Source organism: Heteronotia binoei, chromosome 18 (genome assembly GCF_032191835.1).
Source record: "Heteronotia binoei isolate CCM8104 ecotype False Entrance Well chromosome 18, APGP_CSIRO_Hbin_v1, whole genome shotgun sequence".
NCBI lineage: Eukaryota > Metazoa > Chordata > Lepidosauria > Squamata > Gekkonidae > Heteronotia > Heteronotia binoei.
In genome coordinates, this window is record NC_083240.1 from 46112633 (window position 1) to 46133279 (window position 20647).

General features: G+C 44.9%; 1 protein-coding gene across 3 annotated transcripts; it reads left to right on the top strand.

The window, feature by feature from the left end:
• The first annotated feature begins 7051 nt into the window (after positions 1-7051).
• Positions 7052-13394, top strand: SRSF1 (serine and arginine rich splicing factor 1). 3 transcript variants are annotated; one of them, XR_009556411.1, is made up of 6 exons: positions 7517-7780; positions 10053-10237; positions 11004-11176; positions 11432-11618; positions 12033-12152; positions 13006-13394. XR_009556411.1 is itself a non-coding variant. In XM_060259511.1 (5 exons), the coding sequence occupies exons 1-5, from the start codon at positions 7587-7589 to the stop codon at positions 12053-12055; spliced, it is 762 nt and encodes a 253-aa protein (XP_060115494.1). In that variant the 5' UTR covers positions 7517-7586; the 3' UTR covers positions 12056-13394. The 3 variants fall into 3 exon arrangements, 1 of the variants encoding a protein (XP_060115494.1); XR_009556412.1 differs by having other exon boundaries at positions 7052-7780; positions 11432-12152; XM_060259511.1 differs by having other exon boundaries at positions 12033-13394.
• The last annotated feature ends 7253 nt before the right edge of the window (positions 13395-20647 follow it).

Genomic DNA, 20647 nt, shown 5'->3' on the forward strand with positions numbered 1-20647 from the left:
ATTGGTTTCACTTCAGACTAAGGTACGGGAGGATTTAGAGGAGACACCCATACCGGGAAGTGAGGTGTTTTATATTGATGGAAGCAGCCGGGTAATAGAGGGGAGGAGAGGGACTGGGTATGCGGTGGTGGAAGGTTAGGGATTTACAGTGGTTGAAAGGAAACCCCTTCCCCAGCATTGGTCTGCCCAAACAGCAGAATTATATGCACTGAACCAAGCCTTGAAAAGAAGCCGAGAAAAGTCTGTTACTATATACACAGATTCCAAATATGCTTGGGGAGTAGTCTACACTTTCGGTAAATTGTGGAGAGAGAGGGGACTGATATCAACCAGGGGAAAGCAACTGGTACATGAAAAATTAATAAAGGAAGTATTGGAAAATCTCCTTCTCCCAGCTCAAATAGCGGTGGTGCACATATCAGCCCACCAGAAAGGAAATTCTGATAATATAAAAGGGAACAACAAAGCAGACATAAAAGCAAAAAGGGCCACAGAGGAGTTAATAGTGGGAGCCTTGGTCCCTGTCTTACCTTCAATTCAGCCTGAAACACCTTTGTCTTATACGGAGGAGGAGGCCCAGATAGCCAAAGATGAAGGGGGAGTTGAAAAGGGTGGAAAAATATTCATTCAAGATAGGTTGTGGTTGCCAGAGGCCATGGCCTGGTGGGTGTTCAGAAAACTACATGAGGGAGGGCATTGCGGGGTAAAAGCACTGATAACTATCTTTCAAGAGAAGTACCTCACCAAAAGCCCATGGACGATTGCACAACAGGTGTTGAAAGGATGTGAGGAGTGTATGAAGGTGAATAAGATTAACAGACCAAGGGGAGAGAGGGGGGGGGAGACCTTTACCAGTACGGTCATTCCAGCATGTACAAATGGACTACATTGAAATGCCTAGAGTGGGAAGGTTGAAGTATGTCTTAGTCCTAACTGATCAGCTCACAGGGTGGGTTATGGCTTTCCCTACAACATCAACTTCTGCCACTGTAACAGCAAAAGTAATATTAGAAAAGGTGATTCCAGAAATGGGTATAATAGAGACGATGGACGCTGACAGGGGTCCTTCATTTGTTGGGAAAGTATTGTCAATTACCCTCAAAGCTCTAGGGATTGAGCTAAAACATCATACCCCATGGCACCCCCAATCTAGTGGACAAACTGAGAGAATGAACCAGACCTTGAAAAAGGCAATAAAAAAACTGGTTTTGGAAACCCATTTGCCTTGGACAAAAGTATTACCTCTAGCATTGTTTGGAATTAGGACAAAGCCTCGACAAGGAATACAGCTGTCTCCTTTTGAAATGTTATATGGGTTCCCACTATGGAGGGTGATGCCCGATACAGCTGCAGACAATTTACACTTGTTAAAAGATACGTATGTACGTGAATATGTGCTGGCTTTGTCCTCTCTCCTTGTCTCATAGGGAGCAGGGACTCATACACCTCACTCCACCATTGGAGGCTTCTGTGCACAGATATCAACCTGGGGACTGGGTGTACATCAAGAGATGGAAAGAAGAGACCCTCCAACCAAGTTGGGAAGGTCCTTTCCAGATTCTGCTAACCACTGAGACCGCAGTAAGAACTGCAGAGAGGTTGGACACATCATACTCGCACCAAGAAAGGGGCAGAACTGGAAAACTGGACCAGCCAGCCAGTAGAAGGAGAACCCCTGAAGCTGCGATTAACAAATGTGGGAACTAACCGACCCAGACAACCCAGAGTGGACCTCAGTGCAACGTTTCTTGACAGTATCTTCAGCGTGGCCTGATGAGTGGATCACAGAAGAGCTGACTCTCTGGAAAGGACCCTTGTGCTGTCATTTGAATTTCTGGCTTGTGGGACAAGCCTCAACTGCACCCTTATTCCCTACTTTGTTTGATTTTATGGCAGGCAGACTCTTGGTGAAAGATCCAAGCTTGAATCTTTAAATCCCTTTATGGTCAGGGACCTGCCTATCTACGGGACCGCCTTTCCCCATATATCCCCCAGAGAGCACTGCGATCAGGGACAAAAAATCTGCTGTCTGCCCCTGGCCCTAAAGAAGCCAAGTTATGCATAACGAGATCCAGGGCTTTTTTGGTGGCAGCACCAGAACTTTGGAACACCCTCCCAGAAGCTATAAGGGCCCTGCGGGATTTGTCGGCGTTCCGGAGCGCCTGTAAGACTGAACTGTTTAAACAGGCTTTTGTGGTTGATTGAAAAGGGGCTGCCACCGGACATCCTACAGAATGCTGGCGATCATAGTCAGAAGTCAATACCGCCTATATTGGATTGAAACAGCGCTAATAGTTTTAAAATTGATAAGTAAATTATGGTTTTATATGTTTTATTGAATTGATTGTTTTTATGATGTTGTAAGCCGCCCTGAGTCCGCTTGCGGAGAGGGCGGGATATAAATGTAAAGTAATAAATAAATAAATAAATAAATAAATTTATAAGGAAAGATATCGATTTGCAAAAACAGGGAGCACTCCTAGAATTTGGAAGGTTTGGGTGGTGAGTGATTGGGAGGATGGTGAGGCTAGGGGGTTGCACCCACATGAGGATTGAAATACTGGGTGGAATACCCTGAGCTATTTCCAACCAGACAACTGGGGAGAAAGTTGTGTAACCCTTGTGCACCTGAAGGGGAGGTTACGGTATGGCAGGGAGGGGGAAATTGGGAAGACTGCTGGGATCCCTATGGGCAATGGTTTTATTCTCAATCGTTCTAGGAGGATGGGAGCAGAATATTTGGCACAAAACAATGAATGCCATAATTAAAGAAGCCAACCTTACAACTTGTTGGGCCTGTGTGCACCCTCCCTCTTCAGGAGGGAAGGGATGGCCCATGATGGTTACTGCAGTACTTTCTCTTTATGGATGGAATATGACATGGCTGCATGCTGCAATTAACGGTTCCAGAATTCCGAAGAATCAAGGAACCATCCCCAAGGATAAAGACCAGATCTTATTAACTAGACAGGACTTATGGCCTGAGGCACAAGTGTGTTTCCAATGGCATAATCAATCAGAATATCATGTCATTAGTGATGGTTCTCCCTCTGGGCTTAGAGTGAGAAGGGCTTTAGTAGGTGACTATCCGAAGTGCAACTTAACAATTAAAGTGGGACCCGGGATAGAAAAAGGAGCCAATGGAAATAACTGGAGCACCCCTTTTTCCATTTATACAGACGGGTCGAACCAAACCCCAGTTATACAATTATACTCACAGAAGGGGCCTCAGTTGTTCTTTGGGATACAAGAACGAATTTATATGAATCACGGGGAATACTTATATGGATTACCATCAGGAGTTTTGTGGATTTGTGGAACATGGGCAGGAAAAATATTACCTAGAGTATGGAATGGAACGTGTACGGTGGGAACAGTTGCCCCAGGGGATATTGCCTTTCATATTAAACACCAAAGCCTAGAAATGTGGGATTCACACATGAAGTGGCAGAGGGTGAGAAGAGAGTATGATGAAAGCAAGGGGTATGATCTAGACAATACGTATCTGTCCGAAGGGGAGAGGTATGTCGCCATCACGTTTTGGGGTGTAGGGATAGCATGGAATGTGAATACAATAAGGAGGTTAAGCTATACAGTAGAAAAACTGGCAAACACAACTGCAAAAACTGTACAAACCTTGCAAACAGAAATTGAATCCTTAGGGGCAGAATTGTATCAGCACCGCTTGGCTTTGGACTATTTGCTTAGTGCTCAAGGAGGCTTATGTATTTGGCTAAATATAACCTGCTGCCATTGGATAAATGAATCAGGTAAGATAGAAACAGATGTGAAAGTCTTACAAGGTATAGGGATACAGGTACGACAAATGTATTCAGAGAGTACATGGAATCTTTGGGATTGACTTACAAGCTGGTTACCTAACTTCAGTTGGTTAAAGGGTTTGTTCACTGTTGTTTTAATTATTTTATGAATGGGGGTTTTGGTTTGCTGTTGTATGCAATGCTTACCAATATGTATTAGCTTTATTAAGGACTTGAAGCCAAAAACACAAGTAGTTATGGTTTTACAGCAAACACCACAAGTAGAATATGAGAGCATCATTATAAGTTCGAACTAGAGAAACAAGGTTAGAAATAAAAAGAGGAGGGACTGAAAGGGGGAGCACTGTTGTTTAACTCTAGTTCTGAAAACAGGTTGTTAGGGTAACTAAGTAAGAAAATGTTAACTGTAACAATAGTTGGAAAGAGAGAAAAGGGGCGGGAGATTAGGAGTGTTATACTTTAAACTTGCGCACGTTGGTGCTAGGCAGATTGTGAGGGAACCCACCAATTGGTGGGCTCCACGAGGGCTTGGCTAAGGTATATAAGATCTGTGCTGCGACACAGAGGGTGGAGTCGACAGGTGGAATTCTTCTATCCGGGCTCCCCGTGCCTTGCAAACCACGTTTTGATTAAACAATTCTTGTTGGACCCTCCCGTGTATGAGTCATTGTTTGACATACAACATCTGGATAGGCTCTACACATGACAGAAAGGCACTGCACTTTTCACATATGAAGAGGTGCCCTCAATGACTCATTTAAGAGCCTTAGGTGTTACACTGGAACCAGCATTATCTGCCTGGTCACCTCTCTTTAGACCATGTGTGTGTCTCTTTCTAGGCCCACAAAGTCTCCAGCATGTTTCCTTGTATCTTAAGCACATCTGTCCCTCTAAAGCATGTCTGCCCTCTTCTTCAAGGGAGAGCTTCTTCAAGTCATAATCTCCCAAAACGCTTTCACTGTAAATTCACCAGGGAGAAAAGGCCTGGCCAATCTAGTAACTGTGAGGCTGAAAGGTCAGTGCCAATTCTAGGAATGTATTCACTGCCGTACACATGTCTATTCACCAAACTCTGCAGCTTAGAATTTGGAACTGAGGGTGAGAGTGGCTTTTTCTTCTGACCAAACCACCTGTAAGAGCAGTATGAGCTTAATCCGTTTTGCACACATATTCATATTTTTCTGCATACAGAATCATTCCCACAAGCATACAAAATCATCTATACATCATTTGTGGGTGGCACATATCAGCGCAAGACCATGATGTTCAGCTATCAGCAGAAAAAAGTCAGGGGCCTGTGAGAAAGTTGGAAATAAATAAGTTGGAATGTCCCCCATATTCACACAACCCCCAATACTCTCCTCTTTGGTATTTGATAAATTCTTGGGGGCTTGAGCAAATTAATTCCTCCCCCAATGATGATGCGGTTCTCATTGGATCGTTTTTTAAAAATATATTTTGTTCTGAGTTGAGCCACATTGTTCAGTGTACCTAGTGAGTTCCCCAGGTACACAGAACCCCCAATTTTGCTGCTCTCATGATTGGCACAGGCTATCTTTATTGTTAGAGTTTTTTTTTTTTAAAAAAAGCCTTGCTATTGTGTGAATGTAAGTGCACAGAAAAGAAATCAGGTTGTTTACCAGGAACAATTGTAAGATGCCAGTAAGCTTGGGTTTCTTACTGAAGTCTATACTTAACAATGATGTGCTCTCATCTCTGTGATAAGTGTAGGGTTACAAAACATGTATCCCAACAGACGTTTTCACATTATGTGTGTGTGTGTTGAGCTGTCAAATCACTTCCGACTTATACCACCACTATGAATTGATGACCTGCATAATATCCCATCATTAACAGCCTTGCTCAGGTCTTGTAAACTGAGGGCCCTCGCAGCTTCCTTTATTGAATCAACCCATCTCATGTTGGCTTTTCCAGGGGCTTTTGTCTTCTCATAATGTGACCAGTTTAGTCATTTTAACTTCTATGGGGATTTTATGCTTGATTTGATTTAGAATTCACTTTTTTTGGAAGTCTGTGGTATCCATAAAACTTTCTTCCTGTCAGCTTTCTTCTCTGTCCAAGTTTCACATATGTACATAGTAACAGGGTGGTATGGATTATCTTGACAGCCAGCTGCACATCTTTACACTTAGGAATCCTTCATGGCTGCTTTTCCCAGTCTCAATATCCTTCTCATTTCTTGGTTGCAGTATCCCTTTTAGTTGATGAAGGATGTGAGGAATAGAAAATCTTAAACAATTTCTTGTCAACCTTAAAGCTGTGTAATCCCCCAGTAATTACTTTTGTCTTGATGTTCAGCTATAGTCCTGCTTTGGCACTTTCTTCAACTATCACCCATAGTTATTTCAAGTCTTCATTGTTGCCTGCCAGTAACGCAGCATACTCTGAATATCTCAGGTTGTTAATGTCCCTTCCACCAGTTTTCACTCCTGACACCTTTGCTGATTGGAAACCATTCTGTTTCTTCACATTCTGTCTGAACAAAAGCCTCTTGTCCAGCGTAGGGGTTGCACATCAAAACAATCAGATGCTATAGCACACCCATTTTTAAAACCAACCACAGCTTTTTATGATCAGCAGTCAAAAGTTTTGCTATAATCTATGAAACACACAGATTTTCTATGGATGTTCTCTGGTACACTCCAGCATAAGAACATAAGAGAAGCCATGTTGGATCAGGCCAATGGCCCATCCAGTCCAACACTCTGCGTCACACCGTGGCCAATATATGTGTGTGTATAGATATATATGAACATATGAAGCTGCCTTATAATGAATCAGACCCTTGGTCCATCAAAGTCAGTATTGTCTACTCAGACTGGCAGCGGCTCTCCAGCATCTCAAGCGAAGGTTTTTCTCCATATTTTTATCCAATCCCCTCTTAAAGCTGGCTATGCTTGTAGCCGCCACCACTCCTGTGGCAGTGAATTTCATGTGTTAATCACTCTTTGGGCAACCAAAGTAAACTTGCAATATAATGTCTAGCGATTCTTTTCTTACTCCAGCTTGAATGTACAGCATTTCTCATTCACATGTATAATTACATTTCCGCTGTAAAACCTACAACGTTTACATTTAGCCCGCAGCCTGGAAAGTGCGGCACTGCTTGGAATTTATTTCCACTAAATGGCACCCGATGAGGGTGAGGCGTTGTCGCCTCCACTCGCCCCTTTAGCCCATTGGCCGGAATGCATTGTGGGAATCTTCCTCTCCTTGGCGCCACGGCGTTCTGCGCGCGATGCATTGTGGGACTCCGGGCTCCTCCTACCGTGGCCGGATCTCCTTTGCGTGGCGTTTCAACGGTCCCCCATTGCTCACAGCGTATTGGAAGCTTCGCGGGTGAGAAACGCTAACTTTGTAACCGGACCCACGAGGCCTCCTCCGCTTCTTTTCCCTACCTTTCGTGCGGTGAGCGCCTCAACGCGGAAAACCAGACTTTGGTAGACTATTTTTTTTTTTAAAGCGTGCTTCCGAAAGGGCGCATGCGCAATTTAAACACGAAACGACCACGTAACACTCACAGCCGCCGAGCCGCTTCACCGCAACTGAGGAGCGCGGGAGGATCCTTGCGCGAGACAGGTAAGCCCGCGCGAGACGGGCGCCATTTTGTGGCGGTTGTTAGGAGGGAGAGACAGAGGAGGAGCCGCCTGTCCCGCGCCTCGACTTTGCTTCTCGTCCTCGCCCGCCCCGAGTCGCCTCCTCGCGCGGGTCCTTCCTCCGGCTCTCCGCCCTCTTCCTCGCGCAGCGGCCGCCCCACCAACCGCAGCCATTGCAGACCTCGCCATGTCTGGAGGCGGCGTGATCCGCGGCCCGGCCGGGAACAACGACTGCCGCATCTACGTGGGGAACCTGCCGCCGGACATCCGCACCAAGGACATCGAGGACGTCTTCTACAAGTACGGCGCCATCCGGGACATCGACCTCAAGAACCGGCGCGGGGGGCCGCCCTTCGCCTTCGTCGAGTTCGAGGACCCCAGGTGAGGCGCCCCTGAGATCCGCCTGCAGGGGCGGGCAGCGCTGCCGCAGCCAGAGAGCCCCACCGAGTTCCCTGCCTCATCGCGACGGAGGCGAGCACGTGGACACCCCCCCCCCCCCGCTGATAGAGCCCGGGCAGCCCTCTTGGTCGGGAGCCACAGAACACCGCAGGAGCACCTTGAAGGCCAACGGAGCTTCTTGCAGAATGTCAGGCTTCGCGTGCATGCCCGCTTCTTCAGATGCTTGGATGGGTTGCAGTCACGTCCAAGCGCGCATTTCCTTTCTTGCAAAACGCAAACGCTTGGACATTGCTTGTACTTGCTCAATAGGCGTGCACACAAAGACTTGCATTCTGAATAAAACTTGGTTGGTCCTACTGGACTCCTGCTTTGTTCTACTGCTTCAGACCGACACGGCTGCCCGCCTGGATCTATCCCGGATGGAGAGACCGCCGCCCCTGGGCCTGTGGGAAATGCTCTCTTGATAGGTAACTGGATAGAGGGATCCAGGCGGGCAGCCGTGTTGGTCTGAAGCAATAGAGCAAAGTAGGAGTCCACTAACATCTTTAAGACCAACAAAGTTTTATTTCGAATGTCAGCTTTCATATCCGTACACACACACACTCCCCATTGCTATTTGTGTTTTCTTCTCCTTCCCCTGCAACTGGTGGGCAAGGTAAAATGGGAAACGCAGACCACTGACATCTTTGTGAATCTATTTCTTCTCCCTTTTAAAGCTGCCTGAAGCCACCAGCTGATGATGTATTTTCTGGAGCTGCTCATTCCACAAACTGCACGAAGGATTCCTTTTCCTTTGTCTGCTCTGGGATCAATCACCCACTAGCTTGTCTGCAAGCCTGTATGAACTTGACTCAAGGGAGCTAGTGTGGTCTAGTAGCTAATGTTGCAGTCCTGCATATACCCTTATTTGGGAGCAAGTACCACTGCAGCATGACCGACTTGCAAATAAATATGCCATGGGTTGGGGTTGCATGAGATTGTCCAAAATAATACTTAGCTCAGTGCAAAAACAAGATATGGACTAAAGCATGATTCAAAGGTTAATCTTTTTGTCTCTGTGGCGCTAAAGTTTACCCTGGTTTCAGGTAAGCACTGGGTCCAGAAGCAGCTTTGTGGTTAAGGTATAGGTAGGAATAAACTAAAAGTTGATTGAAAAGGCATTTCTTAGTAAGGACTCACTCTAGACAATGGCCTATAGCTGCCATAAAGAACCCAGTGTGAGGGATGAGATAAGTATTGTTAAATAAGCTCTCCTGAGTTCAAAAGTGAAATGGACTCTTGTTAAATCAGCATGTGCACTGAAGATAAAAGCTCTGTCTTCCTGCTCTGCTGTTCTTTCCCCTTAGGATGACCCAATAAGCTCGTTCAAATGTTTTTGTACAGAGGATTTTTGCTGCTTCTCTTCCTCTCATTGCCATGTAAATGGCTGTACACTGTGGTGGGGGAAAGCGTGCTGTACTCTTTGTTTTGGTTAAATCCACTTGGTCACGTTGAAAAATTGTAAAAATAGTATTGTAACAGCCATGTGAACAACTAGCATGTGAAGTAAGGACACAAATTACCTGATTAATGAATATGTTATTGTCTTGGGTTCTATTGTCTCCTCTCAGCTTGTGCTGCACTGGAGTTAAAGCATTGTCTTGTTACATAAACTGAAGTAACTATCTTTGTGGAGTTGGCGTGGGGTTCTCTCATGTATGAGTCCGGTATTACGCATTTTTAAAAGTCATACAATTTTTCAAGCTTCTTAAAAAATCATATATAGCCTTTCTGAACCAGCTTTGCATACATTGCTCTGTTTCTGATTAAGTTACTTTTCCCCCACCACATATCTCCCCCTTTAGCTAAATTGGGTGAGAGTCTGTGGTGAGGACGTGCATTGCTTACTGCCCAAGCTTGTGGATCCAGTACTTCCACCAGCAATCCTTATTAGGCTTGTGATAGGATTGATCCATGGGGCTGATGGAATATTGATCCGTGGGTTGATGTCCTGATAGGGAAGGGCAAGCAAGAGAATTGTTCTGGCTTGGTTTCCCCCTATTACAACGTTTGTTCAAAACCTTTCCGTAAGGTTCATAAACTTCATGTTCTCGTTAGACTTGCTCCTGTAGGCTTCAGTTACAGGAAGAGCTGCAGAATGCTGCCTGGAAACAAAGGCCAAATAATTTCACATGGAGAAAGTGCTGCAATAACAGCCAGATATTAGCAAACCTATAATTTGTCATCAGTGTGGTTCTTTGTGTCATTTTTGTAGGGATGCAGAGGATGCAGTGTATGGACGGGATGGATATGATTATGATGGGTACCGTCTGCGAGTGGAGTTCCCTCGAAGTGGCCGGGGCACTGGCAGAGGAGGCGGTGGAGGAGGAGGTGGTGGAGCCCCAAGAGGCCGATATGGACCCCCATCTAGACGCTCAGAGTACAGAGTGGTAGTATCAGGTAAGTTACCTATACAATTGAAAGAAAATGACATTGGTTGAGGCCTGCTTTGACATCAGGTTTTAGATGAGGTAGTGAGGATGTAGAACTACTGGGTTACTTTTTATGTGCATTTTAATGAGTGTATTCAGGTTGCACATTAGTTTTGAGCAACTGTATTTTGTAAGTAGCGCAGCTTGTCACCAGTGTTCCCTCTAAGCTGAGTTAGTATGAGCTAGCTCAGTTTTTTAAGCCTCTGGTTCACACATTTTTGTCTTAGCTCAAGGAAAATGGCCCCAGAGCAAGCTAATTTATGCAGTAACTCACAAAGTTGATTTTTTTGCTCACAAGACTCCACAGCTTAGATGGAGTTTTGCTTGCCACCCCGCATATCCTAGCTTTCAGTTTTTACAAACTGATGTTTTGTTCTGCTGGAACAACTTACAAGCATGTTGATGGTAGCTGGATGATTCAATGCCCAGTGGAGCTCTCTGTCTTTGAGTTTTCTGTCTTCTGCTATCAACATTCTTCATATTTGGTCCTTGCCAAAGCAATCTTAAATGTTGTAAACATAATTGAAGTAAATATATTACAGATTCTCATTTGCATACATTGTTGCAAGAGAATACCTTGAAATTAGTGCAGAACTTGATTTCCACACCAAGCTTTTGCAGTCCTGCTCTTATTCTTTATATGTACTGTGAGGATTAAATGAGACTGTGAAAGGTGCCCATCTCACCTTACTAGAATTCCACTAGAAATAACTTGCAACCTGTCTCTTGTTCAGGACTGCCTCCCAGTGGAAGCTGGCAGGATTTAAAGGATCACATGCGTGAAGCAGGTGATGTATGTTATGCTGATGTTTTCCGAGATGGAACTGGTGTCGTGGAGTTTGTACGGAAAGAAGACATGACCTACGCAGTGCGAAAACTGGATAACACTAAGTTTAGATCTCATGAGGTAGGTTTTCTGCTTACGTTTTGACCAGAATTGGATGCGCAGGGCTTAAACAGTAGGATTGAAGGTAAGGAGGTGCAGTCTCTTTGTTTGCAGCTCTGACAAATGCAGAAAGCTAGTTGGGTAATATCCCATGTTAAGATTTTATGCCAGGAGATGAAGTATGTTTTCTCTTGGTTCTTGTAAAAATGTCAGCATGCCTGCAAAGATGGCTTAAAAACGTAGACCTTTCAATCGAAAGTTGTGTCTGTTTGCTAGGGAGAAACTGCCTACATCCGTGTTAAAGTTGATGGTCCAAGAAGTCCAAGTTATGGAAGATCTCGTTCTCGCAGCCGTAGTCGTAGCAGAAGCCGTAGCCGAAGCAACAGTAGGAGTCGCAGTTACTCCCCAAGAAGAAGCAGAGGATCTCCACGCTACTCTCCCCGCCACAGCAGATCACGTTCTCGTACATAAATGATCCTTAATGGTGCTCTTTTTGTAGAAACACCCCCCCCCCATGTTGTATGCAGTTTTCCTTTACTCAGTGCAGTTTTTTTTTAATTCAAGCTGTTTTGCTCAAATTGGCTAAAGTGTTGAATTGCATTCTTGTATAATATCCCTAGTGAGTATTTGCTCCTTAACATCAACATTCCCTCACATCTTTGATAAACTGTATTTTAACTGGTGTCATAGACAAGGATTTTCTCCATTTAGTTCTAGTTTGCCACCCACACTCTTCCAACTGTGGTATTGCTGTGTAAAATGTCTGTGTTCAGCTATGGTTTCTACAGGCTGGGGATGTTGGGGGTTGTTTGGGTTTGACTTGTCTCTTCTGGGGGAGCTTACATTTTATCTTGCCTTTTCGTGTGTCTTTCTGTAGACATATCTGAAGAGATGGATTAAGAATGCTTTGGATTAAAGGATTGTGGAGCACATGTCAATCATTTTAGGATTGTCAAAAGGAGGATTGAGGAGGATCAGATCAATAATGGAGGCAATGGTATGACTCCAAGTGCTATTGTCACAGATGAAATTGGCAGTATTGACTTTATACAGAGAGCTTGAATTTTCATGCTTATTACCTTGTCCCACCATGTTTTGGCTAGGATTCTAGGTTATGATTGCTTTAGTCATCTAACTATCATGACAGCATTTGTGTCTAGTTGTGCCATTATGGCTCTTCCAGGCCCAAGGGGTGGGGGAATATTGACTGGCTTCAATTGCCAGTTGATTACAAGTGCTATCCATTGGAAAATGTTTAAGTGCAGGTTTCTTCAATCCTGTGGGTATAATCTCAATACTGCTAAAATCTGCATGTCCTCTGTGTGACTGATATAGCATTGCTGTTTCACCTTCTTAAAAGTAACTGAATGAAAGTTGGGAGGTGGAAGAAACACCCCGTGGTGGGAATTCCTTTGCAGTCTGCCCCCTTTCCCTTCATGATAAGTCAAGAGTTGACTCACTGGCACGTTTAACACTTCAGTTAACTTTTATTAACCTTCCAGACTGGAGGACAGTAATGAGCTTTTAGTTTTAGACGTGCAGTAGGCGGATAGCTTTAGCAACAAGTTTTTGCAACTTTAAACTTTTTGCAACCACAAAACCTGTAATGCACCATATAGTAACAAATATGTTGGCATTATCAGTTGTCCTGTGTAAATGTTTCCTCCAAATGATAAACATTGCTAAAAATAAGCTTCACAATTCAAAAGCTTGTCTTGGGGAATTGATAGTTATCGATGCCTGTCTTGATTATTCCGAGGCAGACATAACTGATCATTCCCCAGAATCCTCTTTTTCATTATAGTATCTAACTTTTTGCCTCCTCTTTTTTGGTTTTGCTGGTTATAAAGGTTTGGATTGGAGAGGGCTCACTGGATCCCAATCCTTGGAGCTGGATCATTGGATTCAAATCATATTGTGGATAGGATAGGGAGGATCAATTGCAAGGATTCATGGAGCGGGATCAAATTACCAGGAACATAGGAGTGGATTCCTGCCCCAACCAAACCGCACTCGTGTGGATTTTTGTTCAACTCAATTGGCTATTCCAAAGAATTTTTTTTCTCCTATTTTTGACGATTGGAGCCCTTAAGATGCACGATGGAGTTTTCATTTTTTGGTAAAAGGAGCAAAGCGAGGACCTGGAGAGGTACGCTGGAGCATTCTCCTTGGAAGGATTCAGCACGAGTAGATGGTAAATGTTGAAGGGGAAAAGGGGGGGTTTTGTTTTAAAACATAAGTCGTTTCTCTAAATTTAAAGACAAAAAGAAATTGGAGTCTAAGATTAAGTAGGCTTTCAATTGGCTATTGCCTCTTTCTTTTGACTAATAAAATTTTATAAAAAAGTGCATGGTGTTTTGTTGTGTGAAGTAATTCCTTCTTGCATTGTCTTGTGCTGTGATGAATCCAGTTCTTAAGCGCCTCCTGAGAACTGGCGTAAGACTGGGCTGCATGGCCCGTCCTTCTGCTTGTGCTGGATCACGGGCAGAGTAGGCCTGTGGGGAGCAGGCTGGTGGGCTGAGAGTGGCCCTTCCCTCCAGAACATCTCTGACCCTTCTACACTCAGGCATTCAGCTGATCTGTAGTGTGGTATAGACTGATGTTCAGCCTTGGCAAGCAACTGTTGGTAAGTAATGGGTTGTGGATGAGCATACAAGGTAAGAGTTTCCAACTTCTCTGGATCAGATGCTTTAGCCTCTTGCAAATGGTTCTTAAGTGCCATAACCTATTAATGGTCTCATCTCTTAAAAGTAATTCAGAGAACGGTGTTCTTGAGAAATATTTCTTGAGAGTACTTGACTGAGGCTACTCTACACACTCCAGCCTCCTAAATGCAACGTTATCAGTGTAGGCACTCAGTGTCCTTGCGGGGAGCCATAGAACTCCCAAGAGCCCTCACAAAAGTACTAAGACAGTGATAGGCTTTTGTGGGTTACATTGGTCATCAGGCCAGTTGGCTGCTGAACTCTGTTTTAAGGGGCTGTTCCATTAACTCAGGACATACACAGGGCATTGCATCACTGCAGCTTCAGGCAGGGGTGTCATGACAACCCCCCACCTGAGTATTGATACAGCAGCCACAAGTGGTAGCAAGTGTTTATATTTGTAAGTCCTTTTGGTCATGTTTGTTAGCTGCTACTGCACTTAAATTGGCACCTCAAAGATCCCTGCCATAAGCAAGCTAGCAGCTTTTGAACTGGTTTAGACCAGCACATGGAAGTAATATGTTGATTAATAGAGTATTGTAGAATTTGTATTTGATTAGAAAATGGCTGTCTTTAGCTTAAGTTTTCAAGCTGTAAATTACAGTTAAGCAGAACACAGTGGAAAATTCAAAACAAAGCGACTGTGTAGCCAAACAAATCACTTAGTATCTCAAACAAGTTTACTTGAATCAATTTCTATACAAAAGTATCCTATGCAATTCAGAGTGCCCAAAGGCACCTCATAAATAGTCTCAAAGTCCAAAGAGTCCTATAAAAACCACTAAGGTGTGGTCAACCAAAACTGTTCCAAAACCGAATGGAGTGGTGGAAATGTGTTCAGAGGATGACTGTGACACAGCGTACCACAGCACTCCTCTCCACCTTCCGAAGCACGAAGATAAGTAGAAGCTCTCAACATTCGCCAACTTGGCTTGCACATTTCAAACAACTGCCCAAGGGCAGTTCCAACTTTTTCAAGAGAAAAGCAATAAAAACATCCTTTGTACTGCATGTAGGGAAACGTTTCTACAGTGGCTCACACTCAAGGAGAGCCAGTTTGATGTAGTGGTTAAGTGTGCGGACTCTTATCTGGGAGAACCGGGTTTGATTCCCCACTCCTCCACTTGCACCTGCTGGAGTGACCTTGGGTCAGCCATAGCCCTGGCAGAGGTTGTCCTTGAAAGGGCAGCCGCTGTGAGAGCCCTCTCCAGCCCCACCCACCTCACAGGGTGTCTGTTGTGGGGAAGGAAGGTAAAGGAGACTGTGAGCCGCTCTGAGACTCTTCGGAGTGGAGGGCGGGATATAAATCCAATATCTTCTTCAAGGCAAACGCTCCTGGGGGACCAGTTGGGCTCCTTCTCACGGTGCTTTGTGGAGTGCTGAAACAACCATGGGAGAATTGTTCCAGCACTCTAAAAGGTGTGTTGGGGGCGGGGGGAGATAGGCAGCTTGACACGCTGGGCATGATCAAATTGTTCTTGCCAATGGTGTCAGTATTACTGTGATGTCTAGTTCGGCTCTTAGACTCTTAACGGTTAACTTGCTTGTTTGGTCAGTTGCTAAAAATAGTGGAAAGCTAAATATTCGCATTGGGGAGATGAGCAGGCTTGAGGCAAAGCAGCTTCAGGTATGTAATTATGTTGCTTCATGAGCTGCGTAATAAATACCTTGGCCTGAAGCAAAGGGTTGCCAGCTTTGTGAGGTGGGTCACTGGATCATGCACCCTGGAGGATGGCACTTGCTGCAGAATAGAAATTGCAGCCTTGGATAATTGGCTGGCAACCAAGTTACTAGTTCAAAACAAAATGTGCTACTAGTTGCATCATGGAGTAGTAGCTGCTTTACATCTAGAAGATCCCAAGTTTAAAAAGGATGGCAGGTAGCAAGTGCTGGGAAGGACTCCCCACCTTGTGTCCTGGGGAGCTGCTGCCCATTTGGAGCACTGAACTAGACCAGTGGTGTGACTTAACCAGGGCACTTCCATGCATGGGATCAGGAATTGGAGGCTCAATGCGCCCTGCAAAAATAACATAAGAGAAGCCATGTTGGATCAGGCCAATGGCCCATCCAGTCCAACACTGTCGCATAGTGGCCAAAAAAATTATATATATATATATATACACACACACACACACACACTGGCTAAATAAGAAAGATCTGTCAGCTGACCCTTCATGCAAATGTGTAGGGCATCAGTGGTGACTCATTGCAGCTGCCTTGGAAATTCTAGGGCCTTGGCCTGCTGTGCTGATCTCTCAAAAATAGCCTTCCCATTGGGTTAGATGCTATTATGAAAATCACCTTTTAATATAAGCTCATTCTGAAGTGGTAGAATGGACCATGCCGCTTGAGTGTCTGGTTGGTGAATTCCAGAGTAAAGCAAATTTTGTAGCAATTTGTGTGTCTAGTTTTGCTACAAGTTTCTTCAGGCAGTTTCCACTTTTGCCCTTGCCAATTATCCAAAAATTTACCATCTGCCTGCTATTGATTCCTTTCCCATCTCCCCCGTTTCCTGTTACATCTGGCGCAGGGGGAAATATGGATCTAGGCAATCCAGGGCAAAATTCACCTGTGCCACAAATCAACAGTGAGGTCTCAGATTGTGGAGTCTCCTTGCTCATCTAAGGATAACATTTGCCTACCTTTACAGGGGTGCTATAAGAATTGTGGAGAATGTGTGAAGCAGTGTAGATGTCGAGAGGGATGCTTCTGCCAGGCGAATCCCAGCGGAACCTCCAGTACTTGCAACTTGGAGGAAGCAAAGTACAGAAGCGTCATTGCCATGGAGTTCAATGGTCTCGTAAATCGTTACCCTTTGGCATGTTGAGGTGCTGCTTTTAGAGTTCAGAGGAGAAATCTATTGTGTGGAAGGCAGACAACAGCTTTCTGAATGCCTTTTCAACTGCATTACCTAGTATTTGTTAATCTGTTGAACTGTGGGGTGGGAGTGGCCATGTTTTAACTGTTTAGAAAAACCAAAAATAAAGTAAAAAAAATAAGCTCTGGCTGCAGTTAAGTTTAATCTCACCTCTAATTTCCAAAGCAACTAACTAGGACATAGGAACAACTCTTAATGTTGTGGCTGTAAGGCTCTTTTTCAACCTGAGGGCCAGTGTGCAAAAGCCTCAGGGAGGGAGGTCATGTGAAGTTTGTGCAGTTCATGCACAAACTCCCAGCCACACAGACAATGCATCTCACCACTTGAATTCCCCACCCTTGATGGCTTAAACTTAGGAGAGAAGGACAGTGAGGCAAGACTGAGCAAGATGTGACTTCTCTGGGTCACACGGTGAATTCGACAATAGACGTGGTCCTTGGATACAGGAAAGCCAAGTCCAGTTCAGACTTTAAAACCTGGTTTTTTATTCCATCCCCTTGTCAGATTAAAATAGCATATTTTTACATACTAGTAGTGCTTATAGATACTACTTAAAAATGCTATTTTAATTTTAGTAGTATGCATGCTTGTAGATAGCCCCGTGGCACTGTGGTAAAGCTGCAGTAGTGCAATCTGAGCTCTGCTCACAACCTGAGTTGGATCCCGGCAGAAACTGAGTTCAGGTAGCCAGCTCAAGGTTGACTCAGCCTTCCATCCTTCCGAGGTCAGTCAAATGAGTCCTCAGCTTGCTGGAGGGAAGTGTAGAGGACTGGGGGAGGCAAGGGCAACCCACCCCATAAAAAGTCTGCGGTGAAAACGTGATGCGACGTCACCCCAGAGTTGGAAACGACTGGTGCTTGCGCAGGGGATGACGACCTTTATGCTTGTAGATCCTCTTGTTGCTTGACACTCCTATTGCTCTGGTTTGTGTTCAGGGGAGCTTGGTGGGGGCGGAGGGAAACTTTCACCTTTTTTAGATTTTTAGCATTTTAGTAAGAGTTGGTAGAATGCCCCTCCAGGAGATCCTTCTCTCCCCAACTCCTGTTTTGACGTATGTCCTGAGTCAGCCCCCCCCCCATGAATACTTTCAGTGATTAGTACAGTACACCAATGAAGTTGAGGGCTTGTGTTCTAAAACAGTACACTTTGAAAAATATGCAAAATTGCAGATTCGGGAAATGGGCAAGTAGAAAAGCACAGCTGCTTGGTCTGTTTGTACCTCCCTGAGGACTCTAATGATGGCAAGAGGAGGGGGGAAGGGGCTGCTGGTGCAGGAAGGGAGGAGAGGGGCAACGTGGGAAAGGCTCCTGAGCGTTTTGTGGTAGAGAGATCTGGACCAGTAACTGATCATTGGTTCTTGTGGCCATTTTGTGCTATGCTGGCTCCACCCTAAAGTCCATGTTTCAGAATTGCTAAAACCTCTGCTGTGTTCCTTCCTGCTCATAGCTGGCTGCTCTTGTGAAGCCAAGCAGTGTCTCAGTTCCTGATGAGGTCCCATTATATAGTGTGTTTTGCACAACTTAATGAAGGATGAAAATCCCTCATTTTCCCCATTTTTATTATGAAGTCAGTAATATAGTCATTAAAACAATTTATGGTATTTGTACATGATTGGTTAATGCACTCCTTTACCGTCCAAGACATGGTCTCTCATTAAAACAAAATAGCCACTTTCCCAGTAGATATATATATTTAACCAAGTAAGGAGAAAGAGGAACGGTGCTCTTACATTCCTGCCCTAAAATACAGGCCAATTTAACAGCTGAAATGCTGAGGGGACCAGGAAGTAGACATGAGGGGGTGCTGCGTTCTTTTGGCCTGGCCGCTGTTGGTGTAACGCATTTCTCCGCTGCCTTCCCACCCAGACTGAGTCTCCAGTTACTATTGGCTGCATTTTATCATACTTGAAACAAGGATGGTTCCAGAACAGTTTGTTGTATGACATAAACAGAATGTGTAGCGCCTTCAAGGCACTTCTGACTTCCAGCAACTGTATGAGGATGGTGTGGAAGGAAGTCTCAAAAAAACCCCAAAACCCTACTTCTAAGTGTGCATTTTCATTCCAAAAACCAAAAATTTGTAGCCTCCTGTTCTCAATTGATGAAGAGCCCCGTGGCGCAGAGTTTTAAAGCTGCAGTACTGCAGTCCTAAGCTCTGCTCACGACCCGAGTTCGATCCCTGGCAGAAGCTGGGTTTTCAGGTAGCCGGCTCGAGGTTGACTCAGCCTTCTAAAATCTATTATTATTATTATTCCATCCTTCTGAGGTCGGTAAAATGAGTACCCAGCTTGCTGGGGGAAAGTGTAGAGGACTGGGGAAGGCAATGGCAAACCACCCAGTAAAAAGTCTGCCGTGAAAACGTGATGTGACATCACCCCAGAGTTGGAAACAACTGGTGCTTGCACAGGGGACCTTTCCTTTCACAATTTAATTGGACCGCGTCCTATGAAAGGGCAACATTCAATGAATGACTCCATATCCCATTCCTTCTGCAGACCCTCAAATGTGGAATAGAGCCCTGGGAGGGGGGCTACAAAAGGAACTGGTAGAAATAATCCTCCCCCCCCCTTCCCCTTGCAATTCTCATCATAAACACCCCCAGAATCAACAAGGATCTGCCCTTGCTTTAGTCTCCTGCAACACAGCCCAGCTGGCCTCAGCACAAATTTGGGGGTGGCCTGAAGGCAATTCGCAGAGGAGGAGAAAAGAGGGAAGACCTGACAAAAGGTGGCTGACAAAAGTGTACGTGAAAATCAAAAAGTCCCCTCCCCCGTTTCAAAGCATTGCCAGATAGTTCAAAGCAGCAGTGGGACAAAAGGTGCTTCAGCTCTTGAAAGCCTGCCTCCTGAATCTCTTGTGGGTCTCTAAGGTGCAAATGGACTTGAATCCAGCTCTTCTGCTGCAGCACGAATGAATGAGAGGGTGCAAAACCTGGGGGTAGAGGGGACCTCAGCCACACAGAATGAAACAAAAGGTGTTTTAAAGCAGCAAACAGATTGCCAAGCAGATGTTCTGAAGGCTGTTCTGGAGACTTGGTGCCACCACTGAAAAGCCGTGTCCCAGGCATAAACCAAGTTGCAACACCCCCCCCCCCACCTGGCATTCTGAAGTGGTGCAGTCCATTCTACCACCTTGGGCCTCCACCCCCTCTGTTTCCTGCTTATAGCAGCAAGGCCTAAAATGAAAAGGAGAGTCAAGCAAAGGGTATTGCTGTTCCTGTTGATTTATTTCATTCCATTTCACTCTGCCTTTCTCCACAATGGGGACCCAAAGCAGCTTATGCTGTGTTCTTCTTTTATTTATTTTCACAACAACCCAGTGAGGTTGCTTAGGCTGAGAGCGTGTGACTGGCCCAGGCACCCAGCAAGCTCCCATGGTAGAGTGGGGATTCGAACCTCGGTCCCCCTAGATCCTCAACTGACACTCTTCACTACCACCCCATGCAGCTTTCAGTAATCTTCAAATGGTTTTGAAACTTCTTAGAGCTCGTTGATGTGGAGTATCCTTTCTTTTGGTATCTTTATGGCAGGGGCGGCCAAATTTGCTTAACATAAGAGCCACATAGAATAAATGTTGGGTGCTTGAGAGTCGCAAGACATGAATGTCAGATGTTTGAGAGCCACAAGAGAGGAAGGAAGGAAAATAGATGGAGGAGGGATGGAGGAGAGGTGGAAAGAAAGCAACTTTAAATGCATTTTCCAAGCTTCTGGCTGGCTTTGAGAGCCACACCAAATGCTTGAAAGAGCCACATGGTTGGCCACCCTTGCTTTATGGTATTGGTTTAAACAACATTCAATCGAAAACTTACCAGTCTCTGTTGTCCCCAGTTTTGCATATAAACACTTCCTGCATGTGATAAAGTGAGCTCCAGCTCACAAAAGCTTTTGCTACTAGTTTTCAAAACACCATG

Excerpts from the sequence above, each read along its gene's own strand:
- SRSF1 (XM_060259511.1), top strand. The coding sequence starts at position 7,587 with ATGTCTGGAGGCGGCGTGATCCGCGGCCCGGCCGGGAACAACGACTGC. Across the intron at positions 11,177-11,431 it reads CTAAGTTTAGATCTCATGAG|GGAGAAACTGCCTACATCCG; the intron begins GTAGGTTTTCTG and ends TCTGTTTGCTAG. Across the intron at positions 11,619-12,032 it reads CCACAGCAGATCACGTTCTC|ACATATCTGAAGAGATGGAT; the intron begins GTACATAAATGA and ends GTCTTTCTGTAG.